General features: G+C 42.7%; 1 protein-coding gene across 1 annotated transcript in view; it reads right to left on the bottom strand.

Annotated features, from left to right (window-relative positions):
• The window catches only part of EXOC4 (exocyst complex component 4), a 374,045-nt gene that overhangs the window by 249,055 nt on the left and 108,610 nt on the right, over positions 1–16,380 (bottom strand). Inside the window, exons 8-9 of the mRNA XM_035126670.3 lie at positions 7,237–7,382; positions 3,776–3,864 (exon numbers count right to left, since the gene is read on the bottom strand). Coding sequence (XP_034982561.1) covers positions 3,776–3,864; positions 7,237–7,382 — 235 coding nt within the window. The remainder of the gene's footprint in view (positions 1–3,775; positions 3,865–7,236; positions 7,383–16,380) is intronic.

The raw sequence follows: 16,380 nt of genomic DNA, 5'->3' as shown, positions 1-16,380 counted from the left end.
GATCTTGGGATTGCTGTGATTAACTTGATGAAAATGGCAACCCAGTGTGCAGCAGCTGTGAAGAAGGCAAATTCCATGTTAGGGATCATTAGGAAAGGGATTGAAAACAAAACTTCCAACCTCAAAAGGGACATTGTCATGCTGGAAAAGGTTTGGGAAACAGTAGCCAAAATGATCAAGGGGCTGGAGCAACTTCCTATGCGGAAAGGCTGCAAGATTTGTGAATTTCTCATTTAGAAACAGGGTAAGGGGGGACATCATACAGGTGTGTAAAACTAGGAATGGTGTTGAGAAAGGGGATAGGGAATTTTTTAATCTTGCTTTCATAGTAGTGGAGCCTGTGGCCGTCCACTGAAGCTGAAAACGTTGGAAGACTCCAGAGAGACAAAAGAAAGCACTTCTTCACACAGCACATTGTTAAACTATGGCATTCACTCCCATAAGATTATGGTGGTGGCTGCCAACCTGAATGGCTTTAAAAGGGACGAGACAAATTCATGGAGGGCAAGGCCTTCAATGGCTGCTAGTCATAGTGGCTATATATAACCCGCAGGATCAGAGACAATATGCCTCTGAAAAGCAGTGGCTGGGGATCACGATCAGAGACTGCTGATGCCAGAGCCTGCACAAGAAGTTTTGCCGCCTGAAGTGAAGAGCAAGACCCTCCCTCACTGCATATACAGAACACAAATGAAGCGGCAGCTGAGTCTTCCTCTCTAGTGATGGGACAATAGCCTCCACTATTCCTGAGAGCAGAAGGCTAGCTTAGCTGGCGTAGAGCAGGCATTGCGGCACACACAGCTCTGTCTTCCCTACAAGCTTGCTACACTCCCTGCATCTAGTGATGAAGGCAGCAGCTTCACTCTGTCTAATAGCAGGGCTGCCCCTAGCTACTATGCTTGTATCCTTGTGAGCTTCTCACTGGGGTATTCTCTTCTCCACTGTGAGAATGAATGCTAGAATAGCCATTTGGTCGGACACAGAAAGTCTCTTCCAATGTTCTTACCCATGACTCTTGACTAAGCTGCTGCTGAATGCAACTCACTGGCATGGATATAAGCAAGCATTATACCAGCTCCTCTTCACTTCTTGAATGCTCCAGATAATCTGAATTAAAGTTTGCATTTTGGGCTGTTTTTCCTTTGCACAGTTCTAAGTTACCTTCCATTCACTTCCAAATATTGCAAGACATCTGCATTAAATGCTGTAACATATCTTGTCAGGCAAGCTCCAAATACTTTTCTTGATGTGCATACATACCAGACCAAGATCGAGGGGAGGGGTGAGAAGAGGCAGGTTAGGGGGCCACAAACAGCTTCTTTCACAATGCTCACTGGGTGGAATGGCCATTACCTTTCAGCCTAGCCTACCTCACAGGGTTACAGTAAGAATAAAATGTGAATGATTATATAGCACCATGAGCATCAGTTAGTACACTGGGATATAGAATGAATGCTCATACATATGAACGGCATACCTCTGCACATCACAGAGAGGCTAACAGCTTCCTTCCTAGGAAGCAGAACACAGGAAAACTCTGAATATTCTCAGATCAACTTACAGGTCATTCTCCTTCATTGCAAAGTAGAAGTCTGGAAGAAAGGTGCTTCTGAATGAAAGGGCCATAACCCAATATAGAGCTACATGTGCAAACGCCTACTGACTCATCAGATTAAAAAGGTAAAGGGACCCCTGACCATTAGGTCCAGTCGTGACCGACTCTGGGGTCCCTGACTCATCAGATTAATTAGGCCTTTATTTGGTGCTGGATTGTAACGCTCAAAACAACTAGCTCCTGAATCAATCCTAGAGAGAATTTGGCTTTGCTCCTGTGAAAGCAGCTAAAAATTAAAAATATTTGTTCCCTCCACACCTTCCCCCTATGACACCATGGCAGGATTAGTTGCAGATCTGTTGAATTGTGGTGTCAGATTTACTGCTTTGCAGCTAATGGGTTACTTTAAAGATGGAATGGCACTTCCCTCTCAGCTAACTGTGACAGTGTGCTGGTGTGAATGCTGCACCCCTAGCCAGTTTCTAAATACAGGAAACCTGGCAGGCAAGAGAGCAGGAGAGGCTGTTCCTCTAAAAGCTCTGAGCATCCACCTCCAAGTCACGTTGGCTCCGCATTTTATGGCAGAGTAAAAATCAGCAGGGGGCATTGGTAGCGACAGTAATTAAATCCTATAGTGTCTGCTATGCAAAGGGCACTTCATTAATTACAAGGAAGGTGACGGGTGTGCTGTGCAGCTCTTTGACAACCATGCCGCTTGGTGGAATTAACTATACTATTAGTGTACCGTATAAGAAAGCTATTAGGGATGTAATAGTAAATTCGTCTGAATACAAAAAATTTAAACACACACACACACACACACACACACACACACACACACACACAATGCAAACAGGCTCTCTCTTTTATCAAGAAAATGCCAAGATCTCACCTCTCACTATTAGATTGGCATTTTATAGCAGCTCACCCCTTGCATACACATTAAAACACACACCACAACCACGGTGTATAACTGGGTAATTGCATTTGCTCACCTTCATCCCTTGTTAGCCTTTCCCTCTCCCCTTCCAACCCACCTTCTGGTTTTGAAATGGAGAGAAATTTGAATGAAAAGATCCCTGGGCCAGGAGCCTATTTTCCTTCCTTCTTCCAACAATGCTGTAAAGGGCAAGGAACATGGATGGTTCTATCATAAACATCAAGCAGGTCCTCGCAACTAAGTGTTGCAGTGGATCTCTAGTCTCCGTCTCTCTGTCTGTCTGTCTGTCTGTCTGTCTGTCTCTCTCTCTCTCTCTCTCTCTCTCTCTCTCTCTCTCTCTGTGTGTGTGTGTGTGTGTGTGTGTGTGTGTGTGTGACCAGAGCCTAGCATTAATAATACAAATTTTAGGAACAACAAAATCAGAAAATCAAAGAATTGTAGAATTAGAAGGGACCACAAGGGTCATCTAGTCTAACCCCCTGCAATGCAGGAATCTTTTGCCCAACGTTGGATTTGAACCTACAACTCTGAGATTAAGAATCTCATGCTCTACTGACTGAGCTGCAGTGATAGTTAGAACACTTGTTCCAACTTGGGTCTATATTTCTGTGCTTTTTTGTTTAGTTTTTGTTTTAATGAACAACTAAAAGTGTGACTAGTCTGCTTGCAAGTCAATACAGAATGAGACTTCTGCATGCAACTGAGTGTTTGGAGGAGATCTGATGATAGCAATTTAAGTAGACTGACATTTTCTGCAACCTGCAATAGCTCTGATGTTTTCATTCTCTCCTCATCTCTTTCCCTGGTCTGAGGAAAGTCACTGTTTGCTGTTTGGTCCATATATCCTTTAAAGCAGGAAAAGAGAGAGGGAAAGAGGGAGGAAGGAGCATGCATGCCCAGGCTTACTGCATTACTATTTCCCAAAGTGTCAGACCCATCTGTTATACTGGCCTCCCAAATATAAAATATAATACAACTGCAAATAAATTTCAGCGAAATCTATCATCCTGAAAGCATTACAAAACATACTTCGTGAGTGGGTGGTTATAAAAACCTGGCTGTATTGTGAAACTCAAATATCATGACAAAACTCAAAACTGATATTGCTACTATGGAGTTTTATCCTGCAGTTCAGTATTTTGAATTCTGACTTAAAACTAGTTTGAAGTTTTGATTTGTTTCCAATTTATTTCAAAAAAGACAGCGGCTATCAAGGTAAGTGGGAAAGTGTTACTCAAGTGTTCATTTGAAACCAGGTTTCCCCCCCTAGCTTGGCTTACCTTGAAGTTCACCACTCCTGCTGTACAACTCCCTCCTCTGCTCCCGCAAATAGGCACTCATACTAATGGCATGGGAAGATGATTCAAACCTGCAATGAGACAAACACAGCACGTCAGCAGGCATTATGAATCAATGTGAAAGTCAAGGCCAGTTCCAATATGTGTGGTCATATATTGACAGTATAATCCATCTTCAAAAGCTAAACAAGTTGCTGGTTCTGTTGATCTCTGACTGAATCCCCATATCCCTCCCCATTATTAATCATATCATACATTTCATTCTGCTGCTAAGTTCCTAACTAGAAGGCACCAAATCTTAGCTTGTGGCATGTACCTCACACTCCTCTGAATATTCTTCAGAGTATTATGGGCCCCTGGCGTCATGAGCACTAACGAGGGACATAGGTCATTTAATCAAAGCAACACTTTTGTACTGATCATTTCCACCCCCACCCTATCCAAAATGGGCACTTCCTCCTTCCTCCCCATTTACCATGTCAGGTAAAGTCAGACTACAAAACACAACTCTTTGAATATTCCTGGCCATGGGAAACTGGCGAGAATAGTTCCTTTAAGAGTTTTACCCCAGGCACACGACTCTCTATAGTCATCTGCTTATAAGGTAGGAAGGACAGTCCCTTCTACAAACATTACAGAAGGAAGTAAAATATCCTGGGGAAATGCCACTTTATGTGGCCATGCAAGTCTGCCTAGCAGCAGGCCTCCCTATTCTGTCTATATGATTACTCAAAGGAACATAGAAAGCTGCCTTACACCAAGACAGACCATTGGCCCAACTAGCTCAGTATAGTCTGCTGTGACTGGAAGCAGCTCTCAAGGGCTTCAAGCAGGGGACCCAGCCTTACCTAAAGAGGACAGGGGTAAATATCCAAATGCTCTACCACTGAGCTAGGGCCCTCTCCATAACTTAGCCTGATTACTCAAGGAGGGCTCTTGAAAATGCAGAGATCCTTCTGGCAGGTGGATGGGAAAGAGGGTTGGGAGACAGCTGCTCCGTGTGGTGAGACAAACACCGAAGGAAGAAGAAAACAGCACGACCGAGGCATTATCAAACAACTCACCTCTCAACAGGATGAAAAATGCCATTTTAATGGCAAGATCTCTACTGATACAGTGACAGCTGACAGATAAAGCAACCAGAGATCCCAGCAAGCATGGCTGTCATTGTGGTTAAAACAATCACAAGAGAATGAGCAGCAGGAGACATGCGCTTCTTATTAAGCAATTATGCCTTACTTCATTTTCATCAGGCAGAAATGAGTGTGTGGGGCTGGAGCAATGAAGCTGACAAGCTAACATGCCAAGCAACAGGGGATGGGAGCAGTTCAGGATCAGCAGGGAAACTGCAAGAAATCCAAACCTTCCAGGGAATCTATGAGGAAATCTCAACAAGGTGCCCCCTCCCAGGTTCTAGTCCTTTGATGCTGAGTGTGAAGTTGCAGGCTGCCTGCAATTCCTACACAACAGGTCGTGGCACTATGGTCTAAACCAAACATCCCCAAACTTGGCCCTCCAGATGTTTTGGACTACAATTCCCATCATCCCTGACCACTGGTCCTCTTAGCTAGGGATCATGGGAGTTGTAGGTCAAAACATCTGGAGGGCCGCAGTTTGGGGATGCCTGGTCTAAACCACTGAGCCTCTTGGGCTTGCCGGTCGGAAGGTCAGCAGTTCAAATCCGCACAACAGGGTGAGCTCCCATTGCGCTGTCCCAGCTTCTGCCAACCTAGCAGTTTGAAACATGCCAGTCCAAGTAGATAAATACGTGGCGGGAAGGTAAATAAACAGCATTTCTGTGCGCTCTGATTTCCGTCACGGTGTTGCGTTGCGCCAGAAACGGTTTAGTCATGCTGGCCACATGACTCAAAAAGTCGTCTGTGGACAAACGCCGGCTCCCTTGGCCTGAAGCAAGATGAGCGCCACAACCCCATAGTCGCCTTTAACTGGACTTAACTGTCCAGGGGTCCTTTACCCTTTTTTTCCCCTTATGCAACAGTGTGACTATATAGCACATTTTAAAACAATTACAATAATTACACGTAATAAAATTATAGGCATGGATAGGCTTGCTGGGAGGAAAAGTGAATAGGCTCCAAAAACATTACAGCAGAGGCATTTGCCTAATATTAATGGGCAGGGAGTTCCAAAGAGAAGGTACTGCCACACTGAAGGTTTGATTCCTTGCAACTGCAGAATGAACATTATGTGATACTTGTAAAAGTGCCAATTCTGAGATTGAAGCAGTCGAATGGGCACGTATGCACATATAGAGGAAAGTGAGACCAAGAGAGATAACTAAACCATGATGCCATAGTCCCAGTGATCAATTTATAAAATGCAGTTTACCACTAATTTATCAAAGGGGCTTATTCTGGGCTATTGGTCTCCAAAAGAAAAGTCAAGAAAGTGGTAAAAGAAAAGTAAAAAAATGCAGGGCAGCAGCACTGCTGTACGACGGCTGGAAGCCAGAAGTACAAAAGATGAACCCGAGAATCACTCATGTTTAAAATGTTGACTAAAATCACAGCAGTGATTAACAGCATCCAGTTGAAGCAGCATCAAGAGAAAGAGGCACACAATGGACCAAGGACAGAATTCTTGAGTTAATCAAAACAGAATGGAACAGAAGAAGCACAACTGCCAACACAGATCAAGCTTTGCCCTTGTCATTCTATAACTTTCTGTAACACATGTTCCCACGCATGTCTGTGAAATAGTGTAAGTCAGTCAGTTGTGGAGAATTCTGAAACAAATAAAAATGCCTGAAATTCAGCTGTAGAGCCAAAACAGCCCTAATGATTTATTCGGAGAGTTGCAAGAACCAAGAACCTTTTCCTCCTCTGCAACATGCACAAGAAGAAGGGGACGACAGAGGACGAGATGGTTGGACAGTGTTCTCGAAGCTACCAATACGAGTTTGACCAAACTGCGGGAGGCAGTGGAAGACAGGAGAGCCTGGCGTGCTCTGGTCCATGGGGTCACAAAGAGTCGGACACGACTAAATGACTAAACAACAACAAATTTTCTCTATACCCTCAGAGGGACAATGAATTTGCCCAGCCTCTCTGTTTTCCCCAATTCATGAAGTTGGATAAAGCAGTCTTATACTGTGTCTCAGGGGAAAAGAGAAGAGTATCAGACTCCCCTTCCACTACCATTTATCACCATTTTTCCGCCAGGATTCCAACTCTCACGCCTCCTTTAGAAAACTCAGGTCAGGGAGACCCACATTTAATGTGAAAATGGGGGAGTCCATTTGCATCAGATAATTGACTTCCACGTGACCTAAGTGTTTGCAGCACTCCTCCCTAAATTAAGCCTCCACCTTTCCTCTTAAAAATAAAGCTGGGTAACTATCAAGCACAGAGCAGTACTGAAGATGGACCGGACAATTTCTATGCAAAGCACAGTTTGGAAAAGAGAAGCAGTGCTGCACTTACTTGAACAGGGAGGTTTTAGGCCTCTGGGGTTTCTTTTTTGCAAAGAATGCTGCAAATTCCCGTCCTGAGCTGGCATAACTAAGCTGAGCTGATGGCTCTGAAGATGCCCTCGTATTTTTCATATCCAAGTACTCGGTGAGCAGCATCTGGAGAGAAGGGGGGGGGGACAGCATTTTAAGAAGCACATTTTTAAAAGGCTTTGTGAACAAAATAATGCCAGAAAACTAACCTATGCAATCCATGAATACAGTTTGCACAAAAGTTTACCATCAGATTAAAACTTGGCAAATTTCTGAACAACTAACACACTAGCCATTTGGTGTGGAAAGTCTGTGGAACTCCCTCCCATTGGATGTCAAGGAAATAAAGAACTATCTGACTTTTAGAAGAGATCTGAAGGCAGCCCTGTTCAGGGAAGTTTTTAATGTTTGATGTTGTATTGTGTTTTAATTTGTTGGAAGCTGCCCAGAGTGGCTGGGGTAACCCACTCAGAGGAGCAGCATAACAACAACAACAACAACAACAACAACAACAACAACAACAACAACAACAACAACAACGGCTCTAGTAGGGTAGAGGTGCCTCAGTTCTGAAATACCCTCCTTTTGAAGGCTAGGATAGCCAAGTTATGGTTGGGAGTTCACTTTTAAATTGAAATATGTTTTTGTTTTTCCTAGACTTTGATGGCTATGGTTAGACTGTTTTTGAATCTTTATTTTATAGTACTGATTTGGGGGCTTTTATTATAGATATTATTGATACTGGTGTTGATATTTAACTGTTGTTGTAATTGTGTTTTGTGATTGATTGATTGATTGATTGATTGATTTTTGTAAACTGCTTTGAGGTCACTTTACACAAAATGCAGTATATGCACACATTAAATAATAATAGTAACATTTAGGTGCCAACACAGTCCATGTCATGTGGAATGAAATCATCCTGTAGAAGACACTCCTTGCTACAAATTCAGATAGACCTGAAAAGGGCAGTAACGTTTAAATTTGCAGCAAAAGTTTCACCAAAATTCCTGAACATACAGCATAGCTGCCAAGTTTTCACTTTTCTCGCGAGGAAGCCTATTCAGCATAATGGAATTTCCCTTAAAAAAAGGGAGAACTTGGCAGCTATGACATACAGAGATTTACTGGTGCCCTCTCAGCAAATGATTGCTTCACAGACAAAAAATTAGTCTGCCACACTGGATCAAATTTTGTAGCATTTGAAAAGAACCCACTGTCTTCAGACGAGCATATCCAATACAGATCTAGACTAATTTAACAACCACTCCATTTTTGCAGGGAGCCATGGGAAATGTTTTTCTGTAAGGAGGAGATCCCCTGTGATTTCCCAGCAAAACCACAACAAGGTACAGTTCACAAAGTTCTTTGCACAGGCCATTGGCTTAGAGTGAAAAATGAAGGGTGGTTTTTTTTAAAAAAAAAAAGCAGAAAAATAAATTATTTTGATCAGCACATATTAGAGCACTGACAACACCTGGGACCCATAACAGCATAGCATGATTATTGGTAACCATAATTCACCCTGTTAGGAAGCTGCCTAATGTAATAAGAGAGCACACTGTAGGTAACAAGTGAAATGTATCAGTGAAGGAAAGATCTTATTTAAACAAATTAGCATGAAATAACAACCAGGCCAACAGTACGAAGCTGCTAATTAGACACAACTGAGAATTCTTTTTTTAAAAAGATACAACAAAATTAAATAAAGATAACCTGATTTCTATCCCTAAATATCTCAATTAGTTCACCAGCAGAGATACTTCTGATGTGTTCTCATTCCAGTGCAAAGAAAACAGCAGTGTGTGTGTGTGGCCATATTTCACAGCAACTTATCTGCTTGCTTTGTTCACTTTTAAAGGCAGAGTCACACATTATGTTTTTGGAAGGTATGCAAGGCGTACAAGCTAATGTACACCGAAAACCGTAGAATGTAGATAAAGAACACGAGCTCAGAAATATGCATATCGTATCAGAGAGCCAGGAATACTACAAGGCTGCAGAAACACCATACACTTAAAACACATACTCCTCCACTCCAAAGAATCCTGGAAAAATCACAGAACGATAGAATTGTAGAGTTGGAAGGGACCCCAAGGGACATCTAGTCCAACCCCCTGGAATCTCAACTAAAGCAACCATGACAGAAGGCCACCCAACCTCTGCTTATGTAAACATAGTTTATACCCTCATGGAGCTACAATTCTCAGCACCCTAAACAAAGTGCAGTTCCCAGGATTCTTGGGGGAGGGTGCTTTAAATCTTTGGTATGTTCACTACAGTTGGTTATTCCTAAGTTACTTTCTCAAGTACACAGATTTCAGAAAGCCAAGTCGTCAATAAGCTCATGAGGAAAAGGAGCCGGACACAACCTACCAGGCTCCTTCGCAAACAAGCACCCAGCATTTGAATACAAAATGTTTCCTGGGAATTAAGGGAAGAGCAGTCCAGTCTAAACTGTCTCCAAATCTGCCAGACTTATACACCTCTCTGCTTTCAAGGAGTTCTGAGTGGGGTTCAAGAGCCTTAACTTTTATCTTGCAACACGTGAAATTGGAGCAGTGGCCGGGTGCTACAGAAAATGTAGGAGGGACAAGAGGCAAAGCTGGCTGAGAATTCTTAGAACTTTAGGCAAAACATTCACATTTGAGGGCCAACAGGTGGGGGGGGGGCAATTGCTGGAGATTTTCTCTAATTAGCATCCTGCAGTACACCAAGTTCACAGAGCAACAGCAATTACCATTTGGATGATTATCATAATCATCACCATCTAATACAGTCATACCTCGGGTTACAGCCAGTTCAGGTTACTTCCGGGTTTTGGCGCGCACACATGCGCCGAGTCACGGAATCGCGCTTTGCGCAGAAGCACTGAATCGCAACCCGCGCATGCGCAGATGCACAGGTGCGAGTTGCAAACGCTGCGGGTTGCAAACATGCCTCCTGCACGGATCACGTTCGCAACCCGAACGTCCACTGTACTTAGAGGCTAGTAAAAGTCATACCCCACTATCAATGTCAGTCCCTCCTGCAGGTCTCTTCTAATATTTCTCGAACTATATATTTAGTTATAAACCTATCAATGTCAGTCCCTCCTGCAGGTCTCTTGTAATATTTCTTGAACTATATATTTAGTTATAAACCAAAAACAGTAAAAAACAAAACCAAACTTAAATTTTACAACTGGAATCTGGTAGGCGAGGAGGGAGCTTGCAAACATGCAGCTACACAACCCAATTTCTTCTGCTCACTGAAGTGATTAGTAATATTTGCCTGAGGATGAAGTGAGGCCACGAGTGTTTGGTCCTACAATGTTTAATTATTCGTTGCAAAGCCATCCATCAAAATCCTTGTTAGACGTTAATCAAATGCATAAAGAGCAAGATTTATGAGTGACTGTACAGTTTGCAGCATCCCATCCATCTATCACAACGACTTCTGACTTCCTGTTTAACAGAGGTTGAATGTAGCCATCCGTGTATTAGACACTAATCACAAACAAATCTGGACAAGACAGCAAAGAGATCCAAGGAAGCATTATTATTATTATTATCATCATCATTATTAATTATTTCCAAAAGCTAAAACTAAAACCTAAGTTGTTGTTGTTTAGTCGTTTAGTCGTGTCCGACTCTTCGTGACCCCATGGACTATAGCACGCCAGGCACTCCTGTCTTCCACTGCCTCCCGCAGATTGGTCAAACCTAAGTACTCTGGGGGAATAGCTGTTAGCCTATTGCAGCAACCCCAATAGTCTGTCAATGTGGTGGTGGGGCTGGCACCTGAGAGAGGGGGCAGCACCTGGAGTGGAGTTGCCGTGGCCACTGTGTAAAGCGGCAGTGGGGCAGAGTCTTCTCTTCCTCTTCCTTTACCTGCCACTGCTCTCCGAACAGGCTTGCTGCTCTCTCTGGGAATGCCCCTAGGGTTGTGCAGTGAGCAGAACTGACATCTCTTTCTGGTCAGGGCACCATTTCACTGTGTGTGCTGTGAAGCAGTACTCCACACTTTCCAAATGCCCAGTGCAAACTTACCCTACCCTCTTACTTTTTTCTTTTTAAAAAAAATCAATATACACGGCTATTCCTTTCATTTACTTCACTAAGGAGCTGCAACAGGTCAGAGGCAAATTCACAGCTGTGGGTTGTGCTTTATTCGGCAGCAAATGGACAGGTATTTGCAGTTTTCTCACAACACAGGCCTATGCAGAGAGAAAGCTACACTAAGCCCTTCTCCTTGTGATGCTGTCAGTTTGTGTCCAGAGTTTATTTTTGTTTTGTTGGAAGAGGGGGGTGCATTTAGACATGCAGTTCCCTCCACACCCTGGCAGCACTGGGTAGTTCAGCTGGCTAGAGCATGGTACTGATAATGCCAAGGTTGCAGGTTCGACCCCTGTTTGGGATATTACTGCATTGAAGGGTTGGACCAGAAGATCCTCATGGTCCGTTCCAACTCTATGAATCTATGAATCTATGCTTACAATTTGAGTTCTATGGAATTCAAAACTTAATGCAATACAGTATAAGGAATAAAAAGCAATAAAAATATGATTAAAAACCATACAGAATCTAGCACAGTGCATTACAGTTGCTACAGTGTGCAGAAAGAAAACAGCAACTGGTCTGCCAAGACCCTCAGCAGTCTTCGTGGTTCATTGGGGGATGGTGGTTGCAAACCACTGGCAATGACCTGAGGTTGTTGGAAAACAATGAATGATAGCCATGAGGATATGTTAAGAGCTACATAGAAGGAAGAAGCCCCATCACCTCAACTCAGAGAGCTTCATTTGGCCCTATCTCAAATCTGAGGCTCAGAATGTACTCAGAGGAATAGTGTTCTTAATTCTAAATAGATGCCTTTTGTACCTAGCTCTGCTTGGCAAGTCTTGGGGGTCATATGAAAAACAAAGTAGATCTGACAAACATGCAGTAGACCCACCTCACAAACTTCAAGGGGAGTGACAAGTCCAGCAATATTTCCATCTCTAAAATGGTAGCAGGGTTGAATTCTTCCTATGCTATACACAAATTAAGCATCATCAGTAGAGCTGTCAAACAGCTCATTAATTTTAGCTGATTAATAATCTGGCTTTTAACCAAATCAATTAAATTTCAGTAGGTTTGCAGATTGCCAATGCCACAGTAAGCATGCTTTATTGAAAAAAATAAAGTGTGAGATAACTAACCATTCATTAAAATAAGTTGCTCACTCCTGGGAGGAAAGACCACCTTGATCATTTTCTTTTCTTTCTTTTTTTAATTTCCTGTTTGGTTATCATTATAGAACCAAAATAGTTTCAAAGAAATAAACAAACAATTCTCAGTTCTCCAATGAGCAGCTTCAGAAGGGATGGCGGTGTTTCAGACATTGTTGGAATCCAGCTCCCATCAAGCTCACTCTGCATGGCCAAGGGGCAGGGATGGGGGTGGTCTAGCAGCAGTTGGAGGACCAAAGGCTGCCCAATCATGAGCTATCATCTTAGTTGATGAATCTGCTGGTGAAAGTTTGCAGACCTAATCATCATTCCCATCCAGGTGTTTATTTCCCATCGACCCCAACCAAACAACAAAACCCGATTTACCTACCATATTTTTCGCTCCATAAGATGCACCTTTTGTCTCCCAAAAAGGAAGGGGGGGAGTCCGTGCATCCCATGGAGCGAATGCGAGAGCCAGAGCCCGTCCAGAGCCAGAGCCCAGCCAAAAGCCAGAGCTCACACAAAACCAGAGCCCGCGCCAGAGCCACACACCTAGGACAATTAAAGAAAGCAAAATATTTTTTTCTTGTTTTCCTCCTCTAAAAACTAGGTGCGTCCTACGGTCAGGTGCGTTCTATGGAGCGAAAAATACAGTATTTCACTAACCACAGAGAGTCTCCGAGTCAAGGCAAATGAAGCCAATAAATAGTAGGATGTTAAGTACACAATATGTTAGGGGAAGGAGAAGAGGAAGACATGAATTGATACTGGAGAAAGAACTTGACAGAGACAACAGCAGACATATGTCAGCTGTCACTCTTCAAAGCTTTCCCCATCAAAACATCCCTTCAGTTGTATTATCCGCTGCAGATCTCTTCTGGAAATATGACCCATGAGTACAATACGGTAATTAATTACAAAGTGTCCTTTGTAGTTTTGGTCACAAAAAATCTTTAAAAGCAGTTGGAGGCAGGGATGATAAAAAGCACAAGGCCTCTTAAAGCAAGTATAGAATCAACTACTTCTCCCAAAGATGTGATGAACAAATGAGTCATTACATTATCATTATCATCACCACCACCACCACCACCATCATTCAATAGGAGCTAGGCATTAAATACATTTTGTTTTTTCTTAAAGCCTTCTTAAGAACCAGACAAATTTTTAATGGCAACACCCACAAATAAGCACAACTCATGTGCAGTGATTTCCTACACCAATATTCCTGCATGTATTCCTGCAATATTCCTGCATGTCTGCAAAAAAAGGAATTCTGTGGTGTGAAGGGGGAGCAGCTAAATATGGCCCTTTTCCTCTTCCTATTAAAAAAATAAAATACTATCAAACCCAAACTCAATTACACTTATATTACAGTATTTTTGGTCCCCAGTTTGTCCAAAGAGAGATAACAGAAAGCACAGCATGAAGCCGTAGAGGTAAAAACCACAGTTGCTGTACTTCTTTTCCATACATACAATTATGTTCAGGTTAAAATAAGTATCATATACACCCTTTTCTCCTCTCACCATGACCTCATTCATTAACATTTGGGTAGATTTTTGTTGTTGTTCCCCCCCCCACTTTTTCCCACTGAAAAGTTGTTTAGGGATAGTGCAATATTTCCTCTGCTTCATATCCCTGCACCTAGAGGACCACACTGCTATCTCAAAGGACAGCAAAAGAGCTGGACTAGAGAGCCACCAATGGTCTTTAGATTTCAGAGTCAAGTGACACAAAGCAAATTTTAGGCATGCATTTAAAAATGTCAAGTCTAAACGCAGTACACAAAGCCACTCAGCCTATCTCCAAGTTCATAGTACCTAACCCCAGGGACATCAATTTAAGCTCTGCATGTCCACATGCAAAGATAGAGAAGGCCCAACCTTTTAAAAAAATGGGACTATTGGAAGGTGAGGCTTTCCTAGGGAACTTAGAATCATAGAGTTGGAAGAGACCACGAGGGCCATCCAGTCCAACTCCCTGCCAAGCAGGAAACACCATCAAAGCATTCTTGACATATGCCTGTCAAGCCTCTGCTTAAAGACCTCCAAAGAAGGAGACTCCACCACACTCCTTGGGAGCAAATTCCACTGCCGAACAGCTCTTACTGTCAGGAAGTTCTTCCTAATGTTTAGGTGGAATCTTCTTTCTTGTAGTTTGAATCCATTTCTCCGTGTCCGCTTCTCTGGAGCAGCAGAAAACAATTTTTCTCCCTCCTCTATGTGACATCCTTTTATATATTTGAACATGGCTATCATATCACCCCTTAACCTTCTCTTCTCCAGGCTAAATATACCCAGTTCCCTAAGCCATTCCTCATAAGGCATCGTTTCCAGGTCTTTGACCATTTTGGTTGCCCTCTTCTGGACACGTTCCAGCTTGTCAGTATCCCTCTTGAATTGTGGTGCCCAGAACTGGACACAGTTCTCCAGGTTAGGTCTGACCAGAGCAGAATACAGTGGTACTATTACTTCCCTTGATCTAGATGCTATACTCCTATTGATGCAGCCCAGAATTGCATTGGCTTTTTTAGCTGCTTCATCACATTGCTGACTCACGTCAAGTTTGTGGTCTACCAAGACTCCTAGATCCTTTTCACATGTACTGCTCACAAGCCAGGTGTCTCCCATCCTATATTTGTGCCTTTCATTTTTTTTTTTGCCCAAGTGTAGTACTTTACATTTCTCCTTGTTAAAATTCAACTTAATCCTGGCAAATCCTGCTCTGCTACCACTCAATGTGCAACAGAGTCTTTTAAAACCTGGTTGAATGCCTGTCAGAAAGGCATCGATGATAGCGGTGGGAAGCGAACTATCAAAACCTCCCTTCCTTATTAAGACCTTAAGTTTTGCAAATTGTGGCCATGCAATGTTGTTCAATGGCTGCAACATAATTAATCATTAATGTACCAAACTAAGTTGCTACAAGCAGGGCGGACTTTGGTAATACAGCACCCTGAGCGAGGACACCATTCATCACTCCCCCTAAATATTTCATACTTTCACAATAATTCCCCCCCCCCTTTTTTTTGTCTCGGCTCAAAGCCCTATGTGGGGAAACTGCCTGAACTACCCTAAATCTGGCGCTGCTCTAAGAACAAGTATATGATTCAGAGGCTAGCACTTACAATTCACTAGCAGGGGGAGAGGGCCGGGGGAGATGGCATACTGTTTAAATACCAAGCATGTTAACTCTTAGATAATACAGTGTATTTCATGTTCTTCATCCTTCCAACTAATTACTTAAGACATCCTGCTGCAGTCAAGATGGTAACAGTATATGCCCTCAGTCTTCATTAAATGCCACTACTTAATAACAGACTCCAAAAAAGGGCTTAGTTTCATTTACTCCTAGCTCCTGAACTTTAGAAAGTTGTTAATCAGACTCCTATGTAAATGGAATGACGATTAAAGGTTAAGTACAGGTTTCGGAAATTTCAGAAGTTGAAGACGTGTCACCCTTAAAAGGGAGGGAGGGGGAAAGGGGGGAAGAACTATCAAGCTTTGACAGGAACTAAACATCTTAATTAAAATGCTCAGAAGTACAGTACTCATTTCTGCATGAAGTTCTATTTTCAAATGTCAAATTTAATCAGGCACTTGAGTAAAAATCTGCAATATTCCTATGGCAGGGAGGAAGGGAAGAAAATGCCTTGGGATTCTCCCCTTCTCTGCTTATCCTTAAAATTCCTCTCTTCCAGGGAACAGGTTGCTTTCTCAGACACCTTGACGCAACACACACTTCCTCTTCTCAGAATCCAATGCCGTTAGAGCTCAGGAGTATTGCTGGCATCCTATTTTGCAAACGTGACAAAATATTCAATAAGAGAGTTCTCAGTACATTTGCTCCCTTTCAGAAACCATGAGTGGCATGATTCAAAAGGATTTATGTTCACTGGAGATCCCTCCTATATTTCTGTCAAGAGCCTAT

The sequence above is a fragment of the Zootoca vivipara genome, chromosome 9, assembly GCF_965207765.1.
Source record: "Zootoca vivipara chromosome 9, rZooViv2.hap1.1, whole genome shotgun sequence".
NCBI lineage: Eukaryota > Metazoa > Chordata > Lepidosauria > Squamata > Lacertidae > Zootoca > Zootoca vivipara.
The sequence above is the reverse complement of the archived record's forward strand: the minus strand, read 5'-3'. Positions and strand labels throughout refer to the sequence as shown.